At 37.5% G+C, this 21433-nt stretch overlaps 1 protein-coding gene across 1 annotated transcript in view; it reads left to right on the forward strand.

Moving 5' to 3' along the window:
• The window catches only part of DNM3 (dynamin 3), a 179175-nt gene that overhangs the window by 31769 nt on the left and 125973 nt on the right, over positions 1–21433 (forward strand). The window contains 8 exon segments of the mRNA XM_065842415.2: positions 236–378; positions 3546–3681; positions 5019–5086; positions 7150–7288; positions 9053–9139; positions 11546–11616; positions 15188–15236; positions 16860–16889. Coding sequence (XP_065698487.2) covers positions 236–378; positions 3546–3681; positions 5019–5086; positions 7150–7288; positions 9053–9139; positions 11546–11616; positions 15188–15236; positions 16860–16889 — 723 coding nt within the window.

Below are 21433 nucleotides of genomic sequence, written 5' to 3' on the forward strand. Positions count from 1 at the left end.
AGTAATGGGGCTCAGTGAGTCAGAGTACCAAGGAATTTTTCAAGTCTCCTTATAATGTGTATGCAAAAGACATGTATTGTTCTTTAGCAGTCTCCATTGCTTCAAAGATCAAAAGGAGCTGCATTAGTAAACTAGAACAGGTCATGGCTGATATGCTTGGCAGTCAGAAGCAAATGTTTGTGCTCTTGCTTTCATCTTTCTTAACAGTATAAGAGGGCTTTTATTTGCTTTTCAGCAACTTACCAATCATATTCGGGATACTCTACCAGCCTTCAGAAGCAAACTCCAGAGCCAGCTGCTTTCCATAGAACATGAAGTAGAGGTATACAAAAACTTCAGACCAGAAGATCCAACCAGAAAAACAAAAGCCTTGTTGCAGTGAGTGTCTAGTCTTTTGTCTACTTTTCTACTTTGCATAGGTTTGTTTTGCCCCAGCTTTTTTTTTTTTAAATTTCCAATGAGTTTAAATTTAAAGATTAGGATTCTGTATGCAAAGTCCAAAGAATTATGTGCTTGATGTTCCAGAACACTTTATTTACTTTACAATCTCAGCAGTTTTCCCTAAATTAATTTTAGTAATCCTAGAAAAGAGAGAAAGCAGAACAGGAAAAGGTGCAAAAATGGGAAACATTGATGATCAAAGGTAAGAAACTGCTTCTGATTGTATAGACACATTCTTCAGCCTAGCAAAAGTATGACCTCAAGCAAGGGAAGGAGATTGTTAGAAGTCTGTGAGATGAGGAGTCTGAAAGGAGAATGCTTCTCTTTCTAATAGAAAAACTTGGCTATCCAAAACAGCTCAAAGATGGCAAGATAAGAGTTAATCATAGATGGTAGGTCCTTCATGTGATGTGCACCTAAGCCACAGAGCATTTTGCTACAGAAGCTGATACTAAAAGTTCATGTGCTTTCAGAAAGCAGCTAGGCAGATCCTTGGGGAGGGGGGAAACATTTAAGGTTAGTAAGTACAAGGACAAAATCCTACTTTATAGAATCCATGAAAAGTAATTTATTGAAGGCCCAGAGAGTATTCTGGAGAAATATTACTGTATGCTTGCTCTATTCTCCTAGGCACGTATTATTGGTGACTGTCACGATATGGCTTTTGTTCTGCTGTAGTGCAGCCATTCTTATGTTCAAGTGATTGGGATGGGTGAAAACCTCTTTCTTGTGGTTTGCCGCTCTGGGCATGAATCTGACCACTAGCAGCAAAATAGGTGATGTGAGCACCTTCATTTCCACCTGTGCTTTTGTTAAAACTGACCTGGCAGATGTTGACCCTTTTAGACTCAAGAAGTCATGGATTGAATTGTTGTTTCTTATCAGAGGAACTGCAATAATTTCTGGACCTACATTGTTATCACAAGTTCCAAACTAAAAGCTTTTTTTTTTGAACTGCTGAAGTCACTGTCCAGTTTCGGTCTCATCCACAAAATAAATCTGTCTGACAAGACTTTGATAACACTATTGTAAAGTGATGGAACAGAGGTGACAGTTCATTTGACTTTGAATCAGGTGGAAGTAGAATTGGAGCCTTTTCTTTATTGTGGTTTTAGCACTAAGGAAAAAGGGCAATGCTGACATTTTGATTGAAGCCCCGTTAGTACCTGCTGCTTTGCTTTATGCAGCTTCCTTACTTGGTCTGTTTCCAGGGGTGCTTGATACACTTATATTGCATACCTTTTCACCTGAATGGTCTGCCACTTTATCTTGCTTTCTAATTGTAGCCCTCTGCGGCCACTTTTATGTTCACATGGGATTAAAATTTACTTCTAAGAAGAGGAAGCATCTAAAGGAAAAAAAAAAAAGAGAGATGTAAAATATAACTAGCTCTTCTTTTTTGTATGACTGTTGTCACATTGCTACTCAGACTGATTTCAAAGGTTTTCAGCCCTCTCTTGTTATATGATATAGATAGTAATAGCACTGGATTGTGAAAATGCATATGTTTTGAGCAGGATTCATTCTCCAATTAAAAATCTAGAATTCAGGAGAGAAAATGGTCACCTGAACTAGAGAGGCTTTCTTGAGCCAGCTGAAGGCTCGAATTTAGTGCTTGGTTTTGTAACAACTCTGTCCAAAACAGTCTGTCCCTCATGATTTCAGATGTTTTGGTTGCAGAAGCAGAAGGACATCACCTTGACTCTTCCATGACAGTACAACATGGGTGGTTTTTTTCAGTCTGTACATTTGGTGACTGAACTGCTAGAAACACATATGAAGTGTTGTGAATTCTTAGATGTTGCTGGTATCTCATGCTTGTTCTGGTATTTTAACATTTTTCTAATTACTTCATTCTAAGTAAGTACTGTGAGATAAATTGACCGCTTTTGTCAATAAAAATTCTTCTCACTTTTCTTTTTGGGATATGGAAAGTAACATAACTAGAACTCTCTCCTCTGATTCTTGAGAACGAGTTCCATAATGCATATAAGAAAAAAATCTGCCTCACCTCATCCCATTAGATAACTTTAAGTTTCTGCCATCCTCTTCAAAAATTAAGTTTGGGGCCCTACTCTTGGACTTTTTCTATAATTCTGTTAAACTGGCCATATATAGGTATCTGAGGTTTAGGTACAGTTAATATGAAATGTTACTTTTTGTCAGAATCTGTCATGCAAAATGTTATGACCAAATGTTTGTACTTTCTTAAAAAAAAAAAAAAAACAAAAAACCAATCTATGAATTTTCCATAACTGGAGGAATTGTCATGTGTGTTTGTCTAAATGCTCCTGCTACAGTAGTCTAAGCCCAGCCAAATAAGCTGGAGCTTGTGGTACTGACAACTGCCACACTGCCATGTTAATACTGCTTTTCGGCCTAGCTTTTTGGTATGGGAAAGTCAGTTCCTTAGCAATCTATTCCTAGTTTCCCAGCACGGAATCAATACAGTGGCTTGCTTCACATATGGTATTGCACTGTATCTTTTTGAAAGATATTAGAAAGATCAATAGGTCATTGTGGAGAAGGAAGCTCTCCACAAATGATATCTTTTGCTGTAAGATTGGAGATTTTTGCTTGTTTTGATCTGTCTCATTGAGCTCTGCAGTTTCTGTAACACTATCTAATAATGGGCGTGCTTTTCTATTCAAATACAGTACGTAAACATTCAGGAATTTTGTTTACTTATCCTACTAAAAAGGCTGCTATAACTTTTTATTGTCTTAAAAATAGTTAAAAATTTACGTGTACAATTATTGTGATAATAGATAAAACATGAATGTAGCCTGGTACCATGCTGTATTTGTAGCTGACTTTAATATACAGTTTAATAAACAGTATTTTTTAAAAAGACAACATTTATGAAGAAAGAAAATAATATACTGCTCTATGTCCTGTGAGAGAGAAGGGGTGTGTATAGTTACAGATTTTTAGGGATTGGTAGCTTAGCTGAATGAGTTGTTATAGATACTTTTGTTGATTCCTAAACATGTTTTAATAGGTACTGGTTGTCACATAGAACTGAAGTAAGAGTTGGTTGTTGAATGTTGATTAAATGGTTGTGTTTGGTTTTTGAGTGTTTTTCTCCCCACTTTGAAATTTAGGATGGTACAGCAGTTTTCAGTGGACTTTGAAAAAAGAATCGAAGGATCAGGAGATCAGGTTGATACACTAGAACTTTCAGGAGGTGCCAAAATCAACCGCATTTTCCATGAACGTTTTCCTTTTGAACTAGTAAAGGTATTTATCCATCTTGATTGTGTGCTTTGTGTTTTATTTATGTGTTCTTATGTTCATACTGATAGTAGTAAAGCCAAGATAAGGTGTGATTAGAAGAACATGCACTTAACTGTGGAATAAATTACGTTAAGTGGTAATTGAGACATTTGGCTTCATTTCTGGTTTTGGATACTAAGACATGCTAAGAATTCTGAAATATAGGAATTAGAAAATAATTATATTCCTAGTTCTTAAAATTTTCCATGCTTTTTTAATTGTTTTATCACAAATGGCATCTTCCTTCTGGTTAGATGGGGCAAGCAAACAACTATAGTTGGTAGATATAAGTTACTGTGTTCAAGTAGCTAGTAAAGTTGTGGAAAATAGCCATTTTTTGTGTTTTCTACTTCCTGTGTTCAAAGCATAAAACCAAAGCCAACTTTCAGTCCTACGTTTTCATAGTGGGAGGTGGAGCAGAAGCATATTTGGTGTTCTGAGATAATACTTCTCCTCTTGCTATATCTCTTCGTGCTTACCCATCCTTTGGGTAACAATAAACAGAGGTCCAGTGGGGTGTGAACTGATGAAACCTGGATTTCTATGAATGTATGTTATATATTCTTTGATATTTCTTTCACTGCAGTGACTTCAGCTTCCCCTCGCCATGAACCCTACTGTTTCTCTAGTCCCCATTCTTTTACACTTTTCCTAAACCTCCTTTCTACCTGTTTTATGTTCAACTGCCTTGACATTCCCCAGCATTCAGCTGGATAAGAACAAGACAGGGTTGTGGCTGGTTCCAGGGTTTAAATGTGGTAGGTCGTCTAGCCGTCCAACAGCACAGCTGACAGTTGGGCTTAGGTAATGACCCTTCTGTTTGTGACAACACTAACTTCTCTTCCAGCTAGCTGGCTTTCAAGAAGCTTAAAGAAAAGCTTTATAAATTCATAACTGAGACCACTACTCTCTTAAATTTCATTGAGAAACAGTAAACTGGGAAGGGGAGGATAAATGGACCATGATCACAGAAGTTGCATCACTTTAGGAAACGGGGCTTTAAAAAAGAGTTGCATCTTCCAAATGCTGTTTCTGGCTTACTCTGTCAGCTCTGCAAGATCGTGCCAGCTGTTGCTATATATGGAATGGAAGAGTGCATAATTTTCAACAATCCTTACTGCTGCCTGTAGCCTTAGTGTTGAAATATTCTAAAATGCTTATGCTTTGTTTAGTATAAATAGAAATTAGTATTTTTGCCAGTTGAACTTGCCTGTCCTCCAGTTATACTGAGAGAGGTAATATTTTTTGTTTTATTTAAAAAACTGACCCTAATATGTTTTCATATGCTTTTGTTCTTCTAGATGGAATTCAATGAGAAGGAACTGCGGAGGGAAATAAGTTATGCCATCAAGAACATTCATGGTATCAGGCAAGTGCTCCCGTGTTTTCAAGGCCATTCACATTGTAGAGAGTGTAGTCTCTTGAACCTACAGACTTCCTGGCTATTGACTGCTCGACTCCATTGCTAACACCCTGCTCCCAGCAGCTGACCTTTATCTTCCACTCCTTCACACTTCTGTTTTTCAGGTAGCGGTTTTGGGCCAAACAACTGATTTGCCTGAAGAGGTTTAATTTACTTAGGCTAGAAAATTATTTTACAGAGGAAATCAGTTACTTTTTTATTTTCCTGGTAGAGTCTGCAGTTCTGGTGTACCTGCATTCCTGAAAAATCATAAGTTTTAGAGGGAAAACTTGTGCCTTGGTATAAGAAAAATCTTTCAGCTTGTGTTGCAGCAGACTCCTTGCAGTATCTTACTCCCCTTTATTCTCAACTGTTTTTTGAAATGACTGATTTACAAGTGACTTGGCTGAGGTTGTGGGTATGTCTGCAGTATATTTTTAGGTTTGGGAAGAGGAGGTATTTGGTTTGGAATGACCCACTTATCTCCTTTTGGAACCATCAGTCTGTTTTGGAGGGACACTTTATCAGACACATACCCATTTTTTGTTCTTTTGACAATAGAAGACATTCCAAAAGGCCTGAGTTCTTATTTTGTGGCTTTTTTTTTGTTTGTTTTGGTTGGTTTGTTTGTTTGTTTGTTTTATTTTTTACATCTCCCTACCAACTTGTGATTACATAATATGTTCTGAAAGCATTGCTTATAAGCTGTGTTGTTCTTAGTTTTTTGGAAAATTTTCTTCATGTTACTTGTATAATTATGTTACCAAGGTGACTTGGTGAGTGCTCTGCCCTGAAACCTTGAAGCAATAGAATTCTCTGCACCAGCAAATGATGAAATGAGAACGTTATGCAAATCGTCTGTAGGCCATTTCTACCTTATTTGAATAGTACAACTTGTCAGAGAAAGGAGCATGAAATAGACTACTTGAACTTTTCCAAAGGTTTGGAGAAACTGATATTTTAGGCCAACATAAAGGGCTGAGATTGGAGGACACAAACAGAAGCACTACATTAAGTTGGCTGTGTCTTTACTGTCACATGAAGAAGATAATGAACAGATATTTATTTTGTTTTCTTGGTCAATTTAAGGAAGCACTGAGGTAGGTCTTGCTTCTTCTTGCTTAGGAGTCCTTATTCACAAGGAAGTTTACCTACAAGATGCACCAAAACTCCAAGGCTAAGTGGTTTCTTCTTGGGGATTGTGAAATTGAAGTCACGTGCAACTCAGCTGTTACCTGCTAGGAATTACAATATTTTGTGATCTACGATTACATTACAGTGAACTCACAGCCTGCTTCCCCAACATACGTTTTAAAATTAGGTCTTAAGTTCTCAAATGGATGACTCCATTAGCTGTGGTGCAGTATTGGAAATTTTCTGGACTTACTGATGGAAAGGTCTTGATCAGGAATTTGTGCTGGCAAGCTGATAGTTTTGGGCATGTTTTTATAGTCTACTTTTCTAATGAATCTTACCATCTGCCAAGATATTATAGACCTTTGCAAGCAATGCTTGAAAGAGAAGTAAGGCTGATTTGTTTAGACCTGGTTCTGTGAGGTATCTGTTATGTAGGTTTATATACTGTGCAGTGACCAACTATGAAGTTCTCCATATTAGACTCTGAGTATGGGACCACATTTACTGTTCTGAGTGCAAAGTACAGCTACACGATTCTTACAAGTTTGCTGTGCAAGTAATTGTGTGTGGAGTGCTGCAGCTGCCATTCATCTCTTCTCTAAGGTTTGATGCACTGCTGAAGAGGCTTTACTGCATTATATTGGTACTTTTAGAGTTCTTGCAGTCATTTTCAAGTAGTAGGGCGTGTTTCTATTTTTGTATTCTTACTCACAATTACACTTTGTTTTTTCAAGGGAAAGGAGCAAATTTAATTCTGTTGAAGGCTGTTTTTGTTAGAGATGTTATTGCTCAGCTGTAAGCCTCTGAAATTGAAGATAGGCAATTCAGTAAAAAGAGAGTCTTCCTTGCATGATTCTTTTTTTACCATCTTACATATTCTTTTATCTCCACAGAACAGGTTTATTTACTCCTGATATGGCATTTGAAGCCATTGTTAAAAAACAGATAGTCAAACTGAAAGGACCTTGCTTAAAAAGTGTGGATCTTGTGATGCAGGAGTTAATCAACACTGTCAAGAAGTGCACTAAAAAGGTAACTTGCAATTAGATCTGGTAACATAAGTAGAACATAATTATATAGTAGATAATACAAAGCCTGTCTTGCATTTTATATTATTTATATTATTATCAAGAGACTAGATCAGAACTCTCTTATGTACAGAGTAAGACACTCTAAAGGTACTACAACTTCTGCAAAAGTCTAACCAGTGTAATGCTGAAAATGTTTGTTGTTTTTGATTCCTATGTTTCAGATATATATGCACCTCATGATTGGAGTTATGTTAAGAGTTGCCCCCAGTTTCCATGTTTTCATTAGTACTGGAAATGGAATATAGGCAGCAATTCTGCAGATATGTAAATCAGGAAAAAGTACTTGAAAGTTTTCTCTCGCAATGCTAATAAGAGGAAGAAACAGTGAAACCTTTATAGCGCAAAGGCCTCAAATGTGTTCAGAGACATCTGTCAAAGAGAGAAAAATACTCTTTGTATATTGAAACTTTACTGGGTAGCACCACAGTTCTTTGTGATGTAATGGGATCGCAACTTCTCCTGTGCTTTTTTCATACACAACTCCGAAACTTCTGATCTCCAGTTGTCAGGAGGTGAGAAGTGGACATCTAGGAGGACTTAATCGCCCTTGTATTTGTATATCCTGACTCACCATCTTGGGAGGTGTTTAAAAGATACATAGATGGGGCTCTCACAGCATGGTTTAGAGGTGGACTCGACAGTGTTCAGTTAATGGTTGGACTTGGTGATCCAACCAAAATGATACTATGATCATTGCATTAGTGTTGACAAATGAGCTTTCTGCACAAAAATGTTGAACATTTAATGCGAAAGAAGTCCTGAGTGTAGAATCTCGTGGTGTGAAAGCTGTATGCATCAATTATACTTTAACTCAAGATCCTGCAAATATAAAAATTAATATAGAGTTTCATAAAAACTAAATGTAGCATTATTATGAGTATTTGGGAATGGTTTTCCTGAAATGTGCGCTTTCCTACTGTGTTAGAGTGCAGAGTATGTTAATAGTAGCAAGTACAGGAGCAGTTCTTGGATGTGAGCAGAGGTACGCTGAGGTTGTTGAGAAATATCCTGTCACAAGGTTTGCATTTGTCTGAATAACGCAATTCTTTTTTTTTTTTTAAATATGAATGAGCAGGTAAAGGAGCTATTGTTTTAAAAACAGAAAGGGGTTACAGTGTTTTGACAAAGATCATAGAGAAGTGGATTCACTGCAATATTTTGAGCAGAGTTTTCAGGTTTTTTCACTTTTGTCAATGTTTGGAAGATACGTCACTTGAATTAGTTGTGCAAATTCTTTTCCCAGTCCTATTGGCAAAATTTAGTGCTGTGTTTTGCTGTTCACATTTTAAGTATTGTTACTGAGATGTAACGATGTTGCCACAAGGTGGAGCCTTCAAAGAACAAGAAACTTGGAAATTATTTAAAGCACCACTCTGCAATTAGGCACAGCAGAAGAGAGAGACACAGAGAGACCTCACCCCAAGGTTGATAAGCTCTGGTTCGCATGTCCAAAGTGTCTTTCCTCCATGTTCCACAGGGAACAAATCCAACAACACCACCACAGAAACAATCCAACGGTTAGGTCTCTCCAGTTTCTCTGGAAAATGATCATTAAAAGCAAGTGAGATTTGCTTTGTAGTGTAGTTTACTTTTAGCCCAAACATTCATAATAATAGCTTTCCTCCAAAGGGGAAAGCTGGAGACTCCTTTATTTTCTACTGCAATCACTCTGCAGGTGTAAATTTCTATTTGCTTTACTTTTCAGTTGGCAACATATCCAAGGTTGTGTGAGGAAACAGAAAGAATTGTTGCCGGCTACATTCGTGAAAGAGAAGAGAAGACCAAGGATCAGGTGAGAATAAACAGGAGACCTAGCAGTCTGGGGAGATGTGCGGATGCAGAGGAGGAAAGTTCTTCTGTACAAAGTATAGGAAGAAAATGAAAGATTTTTTAAATTATTATTATTATTTTATCATTTTTTTCAGCTGGCTGCACACTTTTAGAAGGGGAGAGAGAGAAATTATTGTTCTACCATTGAACTTTGACAAAGGAAACTGGAAGTGTTAGAGAAAATACTAATCTGGTTTCTCAAGATTAGGATTGGTGGCTTAAAGTACCATTGCTCCTGTACCACAACAGCTGTTTGTGAAAAATGGATTCATGATTAAACTAACAACACACACACAGAAATACCCAACCTTTTTTCTACTTTGTTTCCAGGGGGTTTTTTTAACATACCAATCCCATGTTCTAATTACAGTGAGGCCCACAAGCAGTTGTACTGGGGCTCTTGCAGGAGTGACAAGCTTTGTAGTAGATGTGTGAGCTCCAGCAAGCATTGGCTGCCGAAGTTCTGTGTTGCTTAACAATAGCATCAGCACGTGGGCTGGGCCATGCAACTTGGCCCTGTCTGTCTCTGAGCATGTTGACAGACTTGCTGAGGTGTGTAGTGTAGAACCACTGGAAATGACTCGAGGGCTATTGTATGTTTTCAAAGGCAATGTCTCAAATAGGAAAATTAATATGAAGTAATTTCTCCTTTGGATTCTAAAGTGAGCAAGAAACAGATTCCTCTGGTGGCTGTTCTTAGAAGGCAGGGACTACTATAAAGTTAATAATTTTGGCTTGTGGTTTTTTAAACTTGGAATTTCAAGAGTCTGTTAAGCAGCACCATTCCATGGATGTACTGCTTTTCTGACCCTTGCCTTCCCTGAAGTTAAAAAAAAAAAAAAAATCTTAAGAGAAACTTACTTAGAACGTACATCAACCAGCTCAACAGTCCAAATCCAGGAAACTTCAAAGCTTAGATTACATCTGAAAAGATCCACTGGAAGTGGAAACAGGAATTATTGTCTGGAGAGTGCAGTGTGTGACAACAGAAATATTTGGGGAAGGAGGGCTAGGCAGAGCTCCTTAGTTGTTCTAGACTCCTGGCTCTCTCGTCATGTCCCTGTGTGAGCTAGGGAGCTGTGCAGCATGTCCTGTGTCTTTTAATCTGTGCTGTGAATGTAGTCTTAAAAATAATTCTTAAAAAATTGTATTTGCTGGGCTTGTACTTGCAGAGTGTCCTAGTTAGCGCACTCAGTTATTTCAAAATTTGGAAGAAGATACAAGTCACTTAAAATAATTGAGTCCTTTTTTCTTATTATTCTATTCATCATTATGTGCACATAGCTGGGAATTTCCCAGAACAAAGTACAAAATATCAGCTTTCTGTAAATGCCAAGAACTGTTCAAATAGGTTATTGTCACATATTCACATAATTATTTATGCTGTTAGCAGTTATCATGAATAAACGAAAACATTAGTGAGGATATTTTCAGAGGTAAGAGCTAGACCCAAATCCCCACTATTTTTTTGCTCTGAGTGAGGCACTTAATATCTTCTGGAAATTGTGAAGAATTTGGCAGTGATGCTGTGTTTAAGGAGCTGTACAGAAATAACTGTATATTTTGAGGAGATTAAGTTCTACCATTTGGTAGCAATAGGTTTCTTCCTTGCTCCCTGCTAATAATTGGAAGTCTGAGAAGATGGATGGAAAGTGCAATGTCATGTGTGTGCAAGAAGTTGTTCAAGGGTGAACATGAGCTTTCCCTAGTGTCTTAGCAAATTCTTTGCAAATTACATTGTCAAGTTTGAATCAAGTTCCATCTCTGGGCTATTGAAGGCCTGGCAAGTGCTACATACAGAGACCATTCATTCTGTTATTTCATTGACTAGCTTATCTTGCAAGCCAGATGTGTGCGCCAGAATGGCTGGCTAGTACCCAGACTGTACATTTTTTGGGACAGGGCTTGCTTACCTATCACTTCTTTGTGGAGTGCCTAACAAAAATTTAGGTTCCCTGATTTTAGGTTTAAGATTTGGGTTCCTTGCTGGCTTGGCTGCAATGCTACAAATAGACAGAACTTTGCTAAAATTGCAAAATGTAGAGCTAGAATATTATTAAATGCTCTCTGGCCATGTATGGTTGAAATTAATAAAGTGGACAAGGGCCAAGATAGTGGGAAAAATGAGATCTGTCAGGAAAAAATAGGAAGAGGTAATGGCTCTTCTGTAGTGTAGCTTATTAAACAAGCACATGAACAGAAGTGGTAGGATTTAGAAAATATTCTTGCTTTTGGCTTGAGGAATTATGAAAGGAATATTCAATAATGCAGAAAACTGAAAAGTTCTGTTCTTTTCTCTCATCCTTTTCCTTGGTCTTTCTCCCCTACCTTACTCACCCTGTTTTTTCTCTCACATCTCCTTTAATAGGTGCTGCTGCTGATTGATATCCAGGTTTCTTACATCAACACCAACCATGAAGACTTCATTGGTTTTGCCAAGTATGTATATAGAGATACTGTCTGTTGGTTTTGGTTTGTTTTTTTGTTTCGTTTTGTTTTTTAAATAAGTTCAAAACACAAGTCCTGAAGTGTGACAGTGAAGATGCAAGCTGCAAAGTCCCGAACATGTTGGAGAATGCTCTTGTCAATATACGTGGTATTGAACTCTGTCCCACTTGTAGGGAATTCTTCACCTCAGTTCACAAGACTAGTTTCACTGAAGCTGAAGCTTATGTCTCGGTCTGGAATCACATGCAACTCAGGAAGTAGCTCGGGCAAGCTAATGCCTCCACTGGATCCATTTTAGGGCCACAGAAATGTATAATATTGGTGGTCTTTCCACATTGTTGTGAATGCATATTTTGGGAGCTGGGATGCTGTGTGAAAGAGTTTTGCTCAGAGTAATGGATGTCTCAATTATAAGTGTGCCTGCTGTTTGGCTGTAGAGAATAATAGTAGCCGAATGCCCTGCAGGGCCTGGTTTGACGTTCTCTTTGCTTAATTGAAAAGGCTGTCAGAATATTCTCCAGAATGTTCTCCCTCAGCTTCCAGCAGTTTGTGCCTCAGGGACTTCGTACCAACATTTTGACACTAATAAAAACGTTAAAGATGTCTTCACTCTTTGAAGAATAAATGTTCCTTCAGTCATATTCGTGCCATATTTGCCATAATAGTGTTTTGAGTCACAACAGGTTTCACCCATGTAGGGTGCTGGCAACAAAGTTTGGCACCACAATATGTATTATACTATGGCCTATTCTAGTTAGCACTGTGAAGGAAGTTCTCCATGTTTGGCAGTATGCCTTGAAGGTTTAAAACATGGAGTTCAGTAAGCTAAGAGGGGAGCAGGCAATGCCAGGCACTCTTTATGTGTTTGATTTGAACAACTTTCTATAGAGTTGTTTGCAGGTCCTAAATGTCTTTATCGGTTCTCTTGACAAATGACAGGATGTTGTAGGAATGGTAGCTGGCCTTCTAGAGGTCAAGATAATGACCTGCCTGCTGTTTACTTATCTTCATCCTTTTCTGACAGGACAAAGCCTGCTAAAAACACTCCATATATGTTAGTGGTGTGAGTTGTGACCTTGGGAAGTCACATAGTCCAACCTCCTGCTCAGAGGAGGGTCAGTACTGAGTTGAGACCAGGTTACTCAGGGTTTTGTCCAATCAGATCTGGAAAACTTCCAAAATCAGAGGTTCTCTAGCCTCTCTATGCAGTGTGTTCCAGTGCTTGCCTCTCTTCCTGTGAAAAGATTTTTCCTTTTTGTCAAGTTGAAACCTTCCATGTCTTATAGTTTTGGATTCTGGAAGATCAGGTATATCTGGTGCTATTTTGTTGTCTCTCCCCTGGAAAAATCCCCCTCGTGGATGCTGCTGCTGTGGGGTGTGGTTCAGTCGGGGTCCTCACTGCTGTGTCTTTTCCAAGGAATTGCAATGCTTGAGTTCAGTCTCTTGGAAAGTTGTTTTTTCTTTTGCAAGTTGAGATCTGGAAATCCCCAACCACTGTGTGCAGGTTATAAGCAGATAAAAAATGGCTCTTCGCTTATGTTCACTGCTAAGTTTAAGCAAGCGTTTATATAGGTCAGTACTGGTGGGAAGAGAATTATCTCTGTTGACTTGTGCTCAACTCAAAAACTTGGATAACCAGGAATAATTTAAAATGTAAAATGTGTTAATTTATAAGCCAAAGAGTAGAAAATACACATTTTAAACTATAATCATACTATTGTTATAGTGGAAAATTAAGTAGTTTTTGAGTACCATATAAGCTTCTGTAGTATCTAAACATCCTGGACTATAGATTCCCCAGATTGCCCGGTGCATCCTTTCTTTTGCTGAGTCTTCTAGCCAGCTGTCTCGTGTGATTGCAGTGTTTTGTGAACCTTGTTCATCAGAATGAGAGCAGAAGGCATTTCAAACTACCTTGCAGCATTGCAGGGCCTAAAGCAGGTACAGTGCAATGTGAATTGACTTGAGAAGGATTTAAGAATGCCAGTTTTTAGGACAACTCTGCAAAGTTATGAAACAGTGAAATCTTAGAATATTAATGTTTGTCTCATTTAGCAGAATGAGTAGTAAAAGGTTGGGATCAGGTTTGTTTCCCGTTGGTGTAACTCAGACAGAGCTACGTGCTTCAGTCTACATAAAGGCTAATTTGTATTCAGAACAACAAAGAGAGGACCAATTGGTAGGCTATTACTAAAAGGTGTGGGTTTCTTAGTGTGATATTAGTGGTCTAATTAGCTTTCTTAAGGTGATAAAAGAAAATAAAGAAACAAGCAAAACCGATCCAAACTGAAAGAATGGCAGTTGGGTTTCCTAAAGCCATCTCGTGTGTTTCTCAGTACATCAAAATTGGTGAGAGGTTAGTGCTGTGTTTTTTTGTGTGCACATAATTTGGTAAAATTTATGCACCAAAGCTTATGCATCTCAGACAATGCACCAGAGACATGCAGTGTTATTTGTTTAGAAGGGTCTAGATGATTGAGAGCTAAGGCCAGCGAATAGGCACATGGAATAAACACCCGTTTGGATATTCTCACGAACAAGTATGGTCTGACAGGATCAGAACTGGGACAGGGCTGACTCTGGTGCTTCAGCAATTCTTTGGAACAGCAGCTGTGCACAGAAAAGCTTGTCCATGTGCTGTGATCCAAGCACATCTTTCTTTCTTACTCTTTCAGAGCAGTGTTTGTAGCTGATCTAATGTGTATGCTTCTTTTTCAGTTAATCAATGCCTGATGAAATGGTATAATCTAATCCAAACAAAACTTCCTGTCACCAGTGGCTGCTCTGGTGGTCAAGTAGCCAAAGCCTGCTGCCTGAATGCTTTTTTTTCCTCTTCCCAGCAATATTTTAATGTTGTGGCCTAACAATTACAAACCACCACATAATGCAAATGCTTTTAGAATTAATGGCAACTTGTATGTGTTTGAGACAGGAGTGTGTTTTGTTTCAGGAACTGGGATTAACGGAATTCAAGAATTGGGCAAAACATTTAAAATACATTTTAATTTCAAATATGCTCTATTCTTATAAGATTCCAGCTTTTTGAACCGGCTTTGTGACAGCTTCATCCATTGGCTATATTTACACCCTCAAAATGCATATAAATATTAGAATAATTTTCCAAACAAACTGTCAAGGCAAAGCTATTAAGGAGCTTCCAGCAGGGGAGAACATTGTTGTACTGCACTAAATAACATAAATGGCTTGCTTTTTGTCTCTCTTGAATATTTATAGAGGCTAATGTTTCCAAAGTTACCCACATGAATCATAATTTCTCTGTGCTTTTAGGAACCTTTACCAAAGCAAGTAGATCTTGTTACAAAGGAGGTTATCAGTAGGAGTCGTCTGCTGTGCATGTCCCTTCTGTGCTAAGCAGGCCTTCCTGTACTGTAAGAAAAAGTAGTTGAAATATGCACATACACGCAATGATTTTTGCTGTGTTTCTTTATTACGCTAGCTTTTTGTGCTGCAATCAGAAGTAACCTCCTGCTAAAATCTGTTCCTTGGTAATGGGCTTAGTTGGAGTTTCTTCAGTGTAACTCTTTATCTCTGCTTTCCTTAGTGCCCAACAAAGAAGCAGTCAGGTTAACAAAAGTGCAGTGGGAAATCAGGTAGGCACCTAACAGAACATGGATAATAGCATGTGCAAGTTAATCCAAGCTGTTTGGTTTTCTTGGCTGTGTTTATTTGTTGCAAGTGTATCATTTACCTTTTCTGCTTCAAACATATACAAAATGCGTCATCATCACCTCATTTTACTGATTTTTTTTTTTAGAGCCACCTGACTTTCATTGTTATCATTTATTAATCTCTGCTACTGTTTGCACTGCTGGTTGGTGTCTCCCCTCCCATGCAGTTTAGTGTGTTGAATCTTTCATGTTACACATCAATGTATTTTGTCATTAATTGTAAACTTGTGAATTTCAGAATCCAAATGCTGGTGAGTACTTATTGTGTGTGTTTTGTCATAGTTGTTTTACTAGTTCTTACGTGTTCACAGCTTAATAGCAGTGAAGGGGCAATTCAGCAAGTAAAAGCGGATTTGCCTTTACCTCTGCTGAAAACTTGCAGTTGACTTCGCAAAGCGAACAAAGAATAACTGATTGATGGACTCATTAAGTAGAATTTTCACTGAGATTTGTTAATGGAATTACTTGTTTGTTTCTTTTTACCACATAAGAATATGGGATTGATTCTACAAGATGCTAAGTGCTCCCAAGCTTTGCTTCTTTCTTTGCTTTTGTGTGGGCTAGGGGTGCTCAGCACTTTACAGGATCAGTCCTGTTCTTTATATGAGATAAAAATAATGAAAATGCTATAACTCTGTGGGTTTCTGCTCCCTTTGAGGGTTTTGCTAAGTCTTACACAGAAATAAAATGCTATGAAATTAGAACATTCTTTAAAAGTATATAAAAAGTCTAAGTAAAAATGAGACAATGACACTTTGTATAAAATATGACCTGACTTAAACATCTTCCTAATCTGTTAATGTGTAATTTGGTCAAACAATGCTCAGAAGCGAAAGGTCAAGGTTTTCAAATGTGACCACTGAGTTTAGATCCCTCAGGTGATAAACCTGAGGTATCAGGAAGTCTCTTATTCTGCTGTTGTAAATGGGAGTTCTAGCATTTTTTGAAAACCTAGTTGTGTTTTAGGGGACAGAAATCCAACCTCTTTCTTCCAGCAAGAAATTGCTAGTTATTTTTGAGATGTTAGTTAAAATAATCCATTACTTCTTGGATATGACCATCCCATAGAGCCTTGCCAGCGTGAGTGGCATTTTTGATGTAGTATATGGTTTGGACTAAAATGGAAAAAGTTGAAAGGTCTAAACACTGAAATGGCTTCAAAGACGAGTCTCTCTGCTCTGAGGAGAAAAGTCTTTCTTATCTAGCTGTGCTGGAACATGTGTCAAACACAACCGCCATCATCACTTTGGAGTGTCCTATAAAAGGAAGATCGACCAATTATCTAACTCTTCAAAAATACACAAACAAAATGAATGATTTTTTTCTTTTTTAATTAAGTGAATGTTCTCTCTCTAAAGAAGTGGAGAAAAAACTTGGCATTTTAAAGTAAATGTTGAAACTGGATTACTTTTGGTATAAAGGACTTTGCTGAACCTTTTATTTTGAAGATAATAAACAGATGTTTGTAAGTTAATTGTATGGAGTTGAAAAGAATGAGAAAACATTTCTGAAATAAAACTTCATTTTTGCAATTTGCTATTTCAGGGAACCAATCTACCGCCTTCAAGGCAAATTGTACGAGCTAAGTTCTGTAAGCTTTATTGTTGCTTTTTCATTTAGCTTCTCAAAGGGCAAAGTTTGTCTCTAACTCATTGGTTTGTTGAGTACTTGCTACTAAACTACTTAACGTTAAACAGTCTTGTCCGTAACAGTTCCTCCACAAAGTATAATGGCTGTTCATCACTTAACTGCTACTAACCTGCTATTATAAGTATGAACTAGTATGACTTAATGTTATAGAAAACTTTGAATATAATCAGTATTGCATAACTTATCGTTTCTCAAACTAAAATGACTAATTGATGTTTCTTTTATTATATAACTGGAAAGCAGTATTTATCTGTTCTAAGTGCCTCTATTCGTAGGAAACCTTTTTGAACGGTGGGCAAATAAGTTTCTGGTAACTGAAAGGAAGCATTAGCTGTTGCTTAAATGAACATGCTCTTTTGGGGTATGGGTACTGTTACTGGTATTTTGTTTATATGAAGGAATTACTTCTGCATAGAAAAAGGGAGATTTATTAATAGACTTAGAAATATTTAAGCCTTTGTAGCATTCTTTTCATAGCAGCAGGAGGATCAATACATAATGGACCGACTTCTAATCCTTTCACTTTATGAGTAAATAAATATGTGAATGCCTTTAATATTGCTAATTAGAATGAATTGTCTAAACAGCAGTTAATTTTATAACAAGTTACTCCTGGTTCCATGACGGTGAGGTGTAAGAAGTAAAACTCTGTATGATGTGCATCCTTTAGTAATATCTATGATGAAAACATATACATTTTACAATATGTTGCCACATGATCAAATTATATTCATTTTAATTTCAGACAAACTTGAACTAATGTTCCATAAAGGAAAAAGGACTAGGCAGCGCTGGTTCTAAAAGCAGTTGAACTGAGTCTCTCAGAAGCTCAAGATCATTATGTTTTCCCAAAATAGTGGGATGCTCATTTGCAATCCATTGCTTTTCTTTTTTATAACTTGCTTTGAACTGGAATGATGCAGATAACTATTAACTGTTTCTGTGTATATCAGAAATAAGATGAGCACAGCAATATTGCTTTTTTTTGGAAGAAGTATAATGCCAATTCCTCTTAACATGTTTTTGCTCCTCTTTCCTCTACTACTAATTTATCCTCTCATGCTTAATCTTTGGCCTTTTTTGTTTGTCTTTTCTTTGCTACCGCCTGAGGTTTTGACCTGACTCCACAAAGTTTCTTTTTAAGCCACAGGTTAGTCTGTCTTCTAATTTGCTTGAAATAATCAATGTAATGCTTGGGTTCACACAGCACACTAGCAAGATCTGGTTCCTGAGAACTGACTCACTCTTAACTGTGTATTTTGTGTGTTGAGATTTGTTTTGGTGACTAAAACTTGGTGTTTAAAGCTCCCCTTCATGATAAACCTTTGAAAGTCAAGGTATCATTGCTCCATGTGCCCAATTGATACTCCGTGTGTGAGAATGCAAGATAATCAAATTATAGAGGAGTATATATAACTTTATATTATAAGTTCTGTTCTGTGTTTTACTTCTGCAGCAAAATTTGCTGCTGTGTTTGAAGTAGCCTCTGTAATTGGAGAAGGGGCTTAATCTGAACTATGAGATTCCAGTCACTGTCCAAGTGATTTGGAAGTTTGGATTCAAAGGCTTTGTTTGACCTGCTTCTTTTACAACATTACACCAATAATCTACTTCACTTGTTCCGGACACAAGTAGCATTCAGACCCCATCAGTTGGCCTGAACTATTGTGCTAATAAATAACTTTTCCCCTAGTAACTCCCTGTAACTCCCCTGCCTCCCCCCCCCCCCCCTTTTTTTTTAAATTCCCGCTTTGTAGCGTACTCTGCTGCTTATTTTCTTCAGATATACTTAAACCTTGTCACCTTGCATGACCCAGGAAAGAAATGTGTTTACAAGTAAGATGGAAATGGAAACTTGTGCCATGGTCAGTGAGGTTGTCATGTTAAGAAGTGTTGGTGTTTCTGTAAAGGTTGTAATGAACAACCACATGATAAATTTTGAAATATCCTTAAATAAGACATACTGCTGTTGAGTTTTCACCTTATCAAGACTAGAGATGTATTGCTGTTCTAAGTACCCTTTAACTATACTTACTTCTCAGGTTAACATTCCTTTATGATTGATTTAATCACCTAAATCTTTAACTACCTTTGGAAGCATGTTTTAGTTTTTCACTACTGAGTGCTTAGTTTTGGTAAAGACTAAATTATTCTTTTAAGTAGACATCTGTTTAGGACTTAAGCCACTGTCATTATTTTAATGTTATGTGATATATTGTGCAATGATTTTTAGGGAAGCGTCACAGATCTCGTTTCTATTCAGTATCAGAACATATCAGTTTATGCTCTGACATTTGGCAAATTACAGTGAATACTGTATTAGCTTTCCCCTCTAATCTGTTGTTCTGTGTGAGAATCTTCATATTTGAACTGAAAGAGCCAATAGCTTGTAAGGATGCCTCACAGAATAGTTTTTACAATTTTTATTCTCTCAATGTACTTACTATTTGTTAAGACATGCTTTTATCACAATGGTTAGAAGATAGAGTAGTGCTGGGAGTTGTGCATTCAGAATTACTTAAATGGGGTTACATAATATAACTTTAACAGAGAGATATGTTCACTCAACAAATGCTACTGCTTGTATAGTTGCGGAAGTAGCCAGTGTCATGATTTTCACACTTCCATTAGTGTGCCCAGCCAATTTCACTTATCTCTCACTTATCTTGAAATAATCTTTAACATACTTATTTTAAAGAAATTGAACACTTCCTGATTCTCTAATGTATTTCTTTTACAAATACTTTATTTGATTTAATGGAATGAGTAAGTCATGCAGCAGTACATAAAATGTACCTATTTTGTCAAATCCTGCTTTCCTGTTTATCCGTGAAGTGGTGAAGAATAAGAACAACTGATATCATTTGGGTTTTGTGCAGCTGAACTATCGGAAAATGACTTCCTCTGGCTTGTTCATATGCATTTGTACCCTCTAAGTTTCATTTTTCAGACACCCAGATTAGATATCAGGACCCTGAAGGAAGGAACTGTGTCACCTCTTGTTCATCCTGTACATGGAGTCCAACTACCGGTCAGAATATTGTCTTCACTAGCTTCTGGCAATGCCCAGATTTTTCACCTTCCTGAAGCTCATAACTCATGTCACTAATATCCGGTTTGCACAGAGTAGCATTTGGAAATATGATAGAGAATACTGAAATAGATCTGCTAAATCCAAACCAACCAGAAAATGAGCTAGTGAAAACAATAATGAAACACACTAGTTTCATTTTTCAAGCTGAAGTACTATGCAACATAGCTAACACAATAGTTAAAAAAAACAAACAAACAAAAATACCACCAAAACCAAAACAAAAAACCAACCAGCTCCCCATCAGGGTTTTTTTTTTTACTTCAAAATCTTTGCTGCTTGTTTCCCATGGAAGGACACTTATTTCTAAAATACAGCTTGAGGTTTGGGTGGGGGTTTTTTCTGAGAAATTGACTGGAGTCTAAGGTGTAATTTGGCTTCTCTGGAAAGTAAAACTATGTTGATTAATCTCACTTTGCACCTACACCTTATCTGACATCTCCTTCCCCCCAGCCCCAACACTGGTACTAAGTATCTCAACAGTGTAGCTTTTTGTACTTAACAAAAATCTGCCTGGAAAACAGGAACAATTCAATGAAAAGAATGTGAAGCTTAGTACACTAAGCTCATCTCTCTGTTGATGTCCCTCGGAACTGCTTGCAAGTATTTTGGATAATTATGTTCCGTAGTGTCCAGGATATTTTAGAGAACAGAGTACCCTGTTTTCCCAAAGGAGTATAGATAAACAGGTCTGGAAATCTGCATGTGAAAAACCCAGGATTCTGCTCTAGCTTGGTGCCCTGCTCTTCATGCAGTGTTGTGTGGAAACGACAGCTGGATCTAATCTTCAGCACACAGGACTTTTGAGGAAACAACTAGCAAATTCCTTCCTTCACAAGACAGTGACCAGTGTTTGTATTAGCAAGTCAGCTTGTTTCTGTCCCATCCAGCGATGGTTATGCATTTATGGGAAGGTGTTTTGGACTGGAATAACATGGTCATTTGGAGCTGTACAACTAGTATAGTTCCTATCTTAGGTGTGTTAAAAACTTCATTACTTCTTAAATGACTTGTGTAGTTTAGATTTTAAAATCTTGGCTTGGTCTGTTCTGAGACCTCTATCATGAATGTATTCTTGTCATATTGGGAAAATTTGATACAAAGCCTATGGTAATGATGAGGGAGAGCACTGAATGAAATAAGCAGAGAGCGCTACTTCCCTTCTCTTGAAGTGCTTGTCACCTCTAAGGTTCTTGAATGTGATACTCAGGTGTTTCTCATGGGTTTTCTTTATCCCCGCTGTGACATCTGTTTTCAAATCTTTTCCCCTTTCTAAGATGTGTGTCAAAATCACTTTTCAGTAGTGTACTGGCCAGCCGTCCGTGCTTCCTGTACGTGGATATGTGCTTTCTAGGGAGCAACACAGCATTTTCAGTTG

Source organism: Patagioenas fasciata, chromosome 6, assembly GCF_037038585.1.
Source record: "Patagioenas fasciata isolate bPatFas1 chromosome 6, bPatFas1.hap1, whole genome shotgun sequence".
In the NCBI taxonomy this organism is placed as follows: Eukaryota; Metazoa; Chordata; class Aves; order Columbiformes; family Columbidae; genus Patagioenas; species Patagioenas fasciata.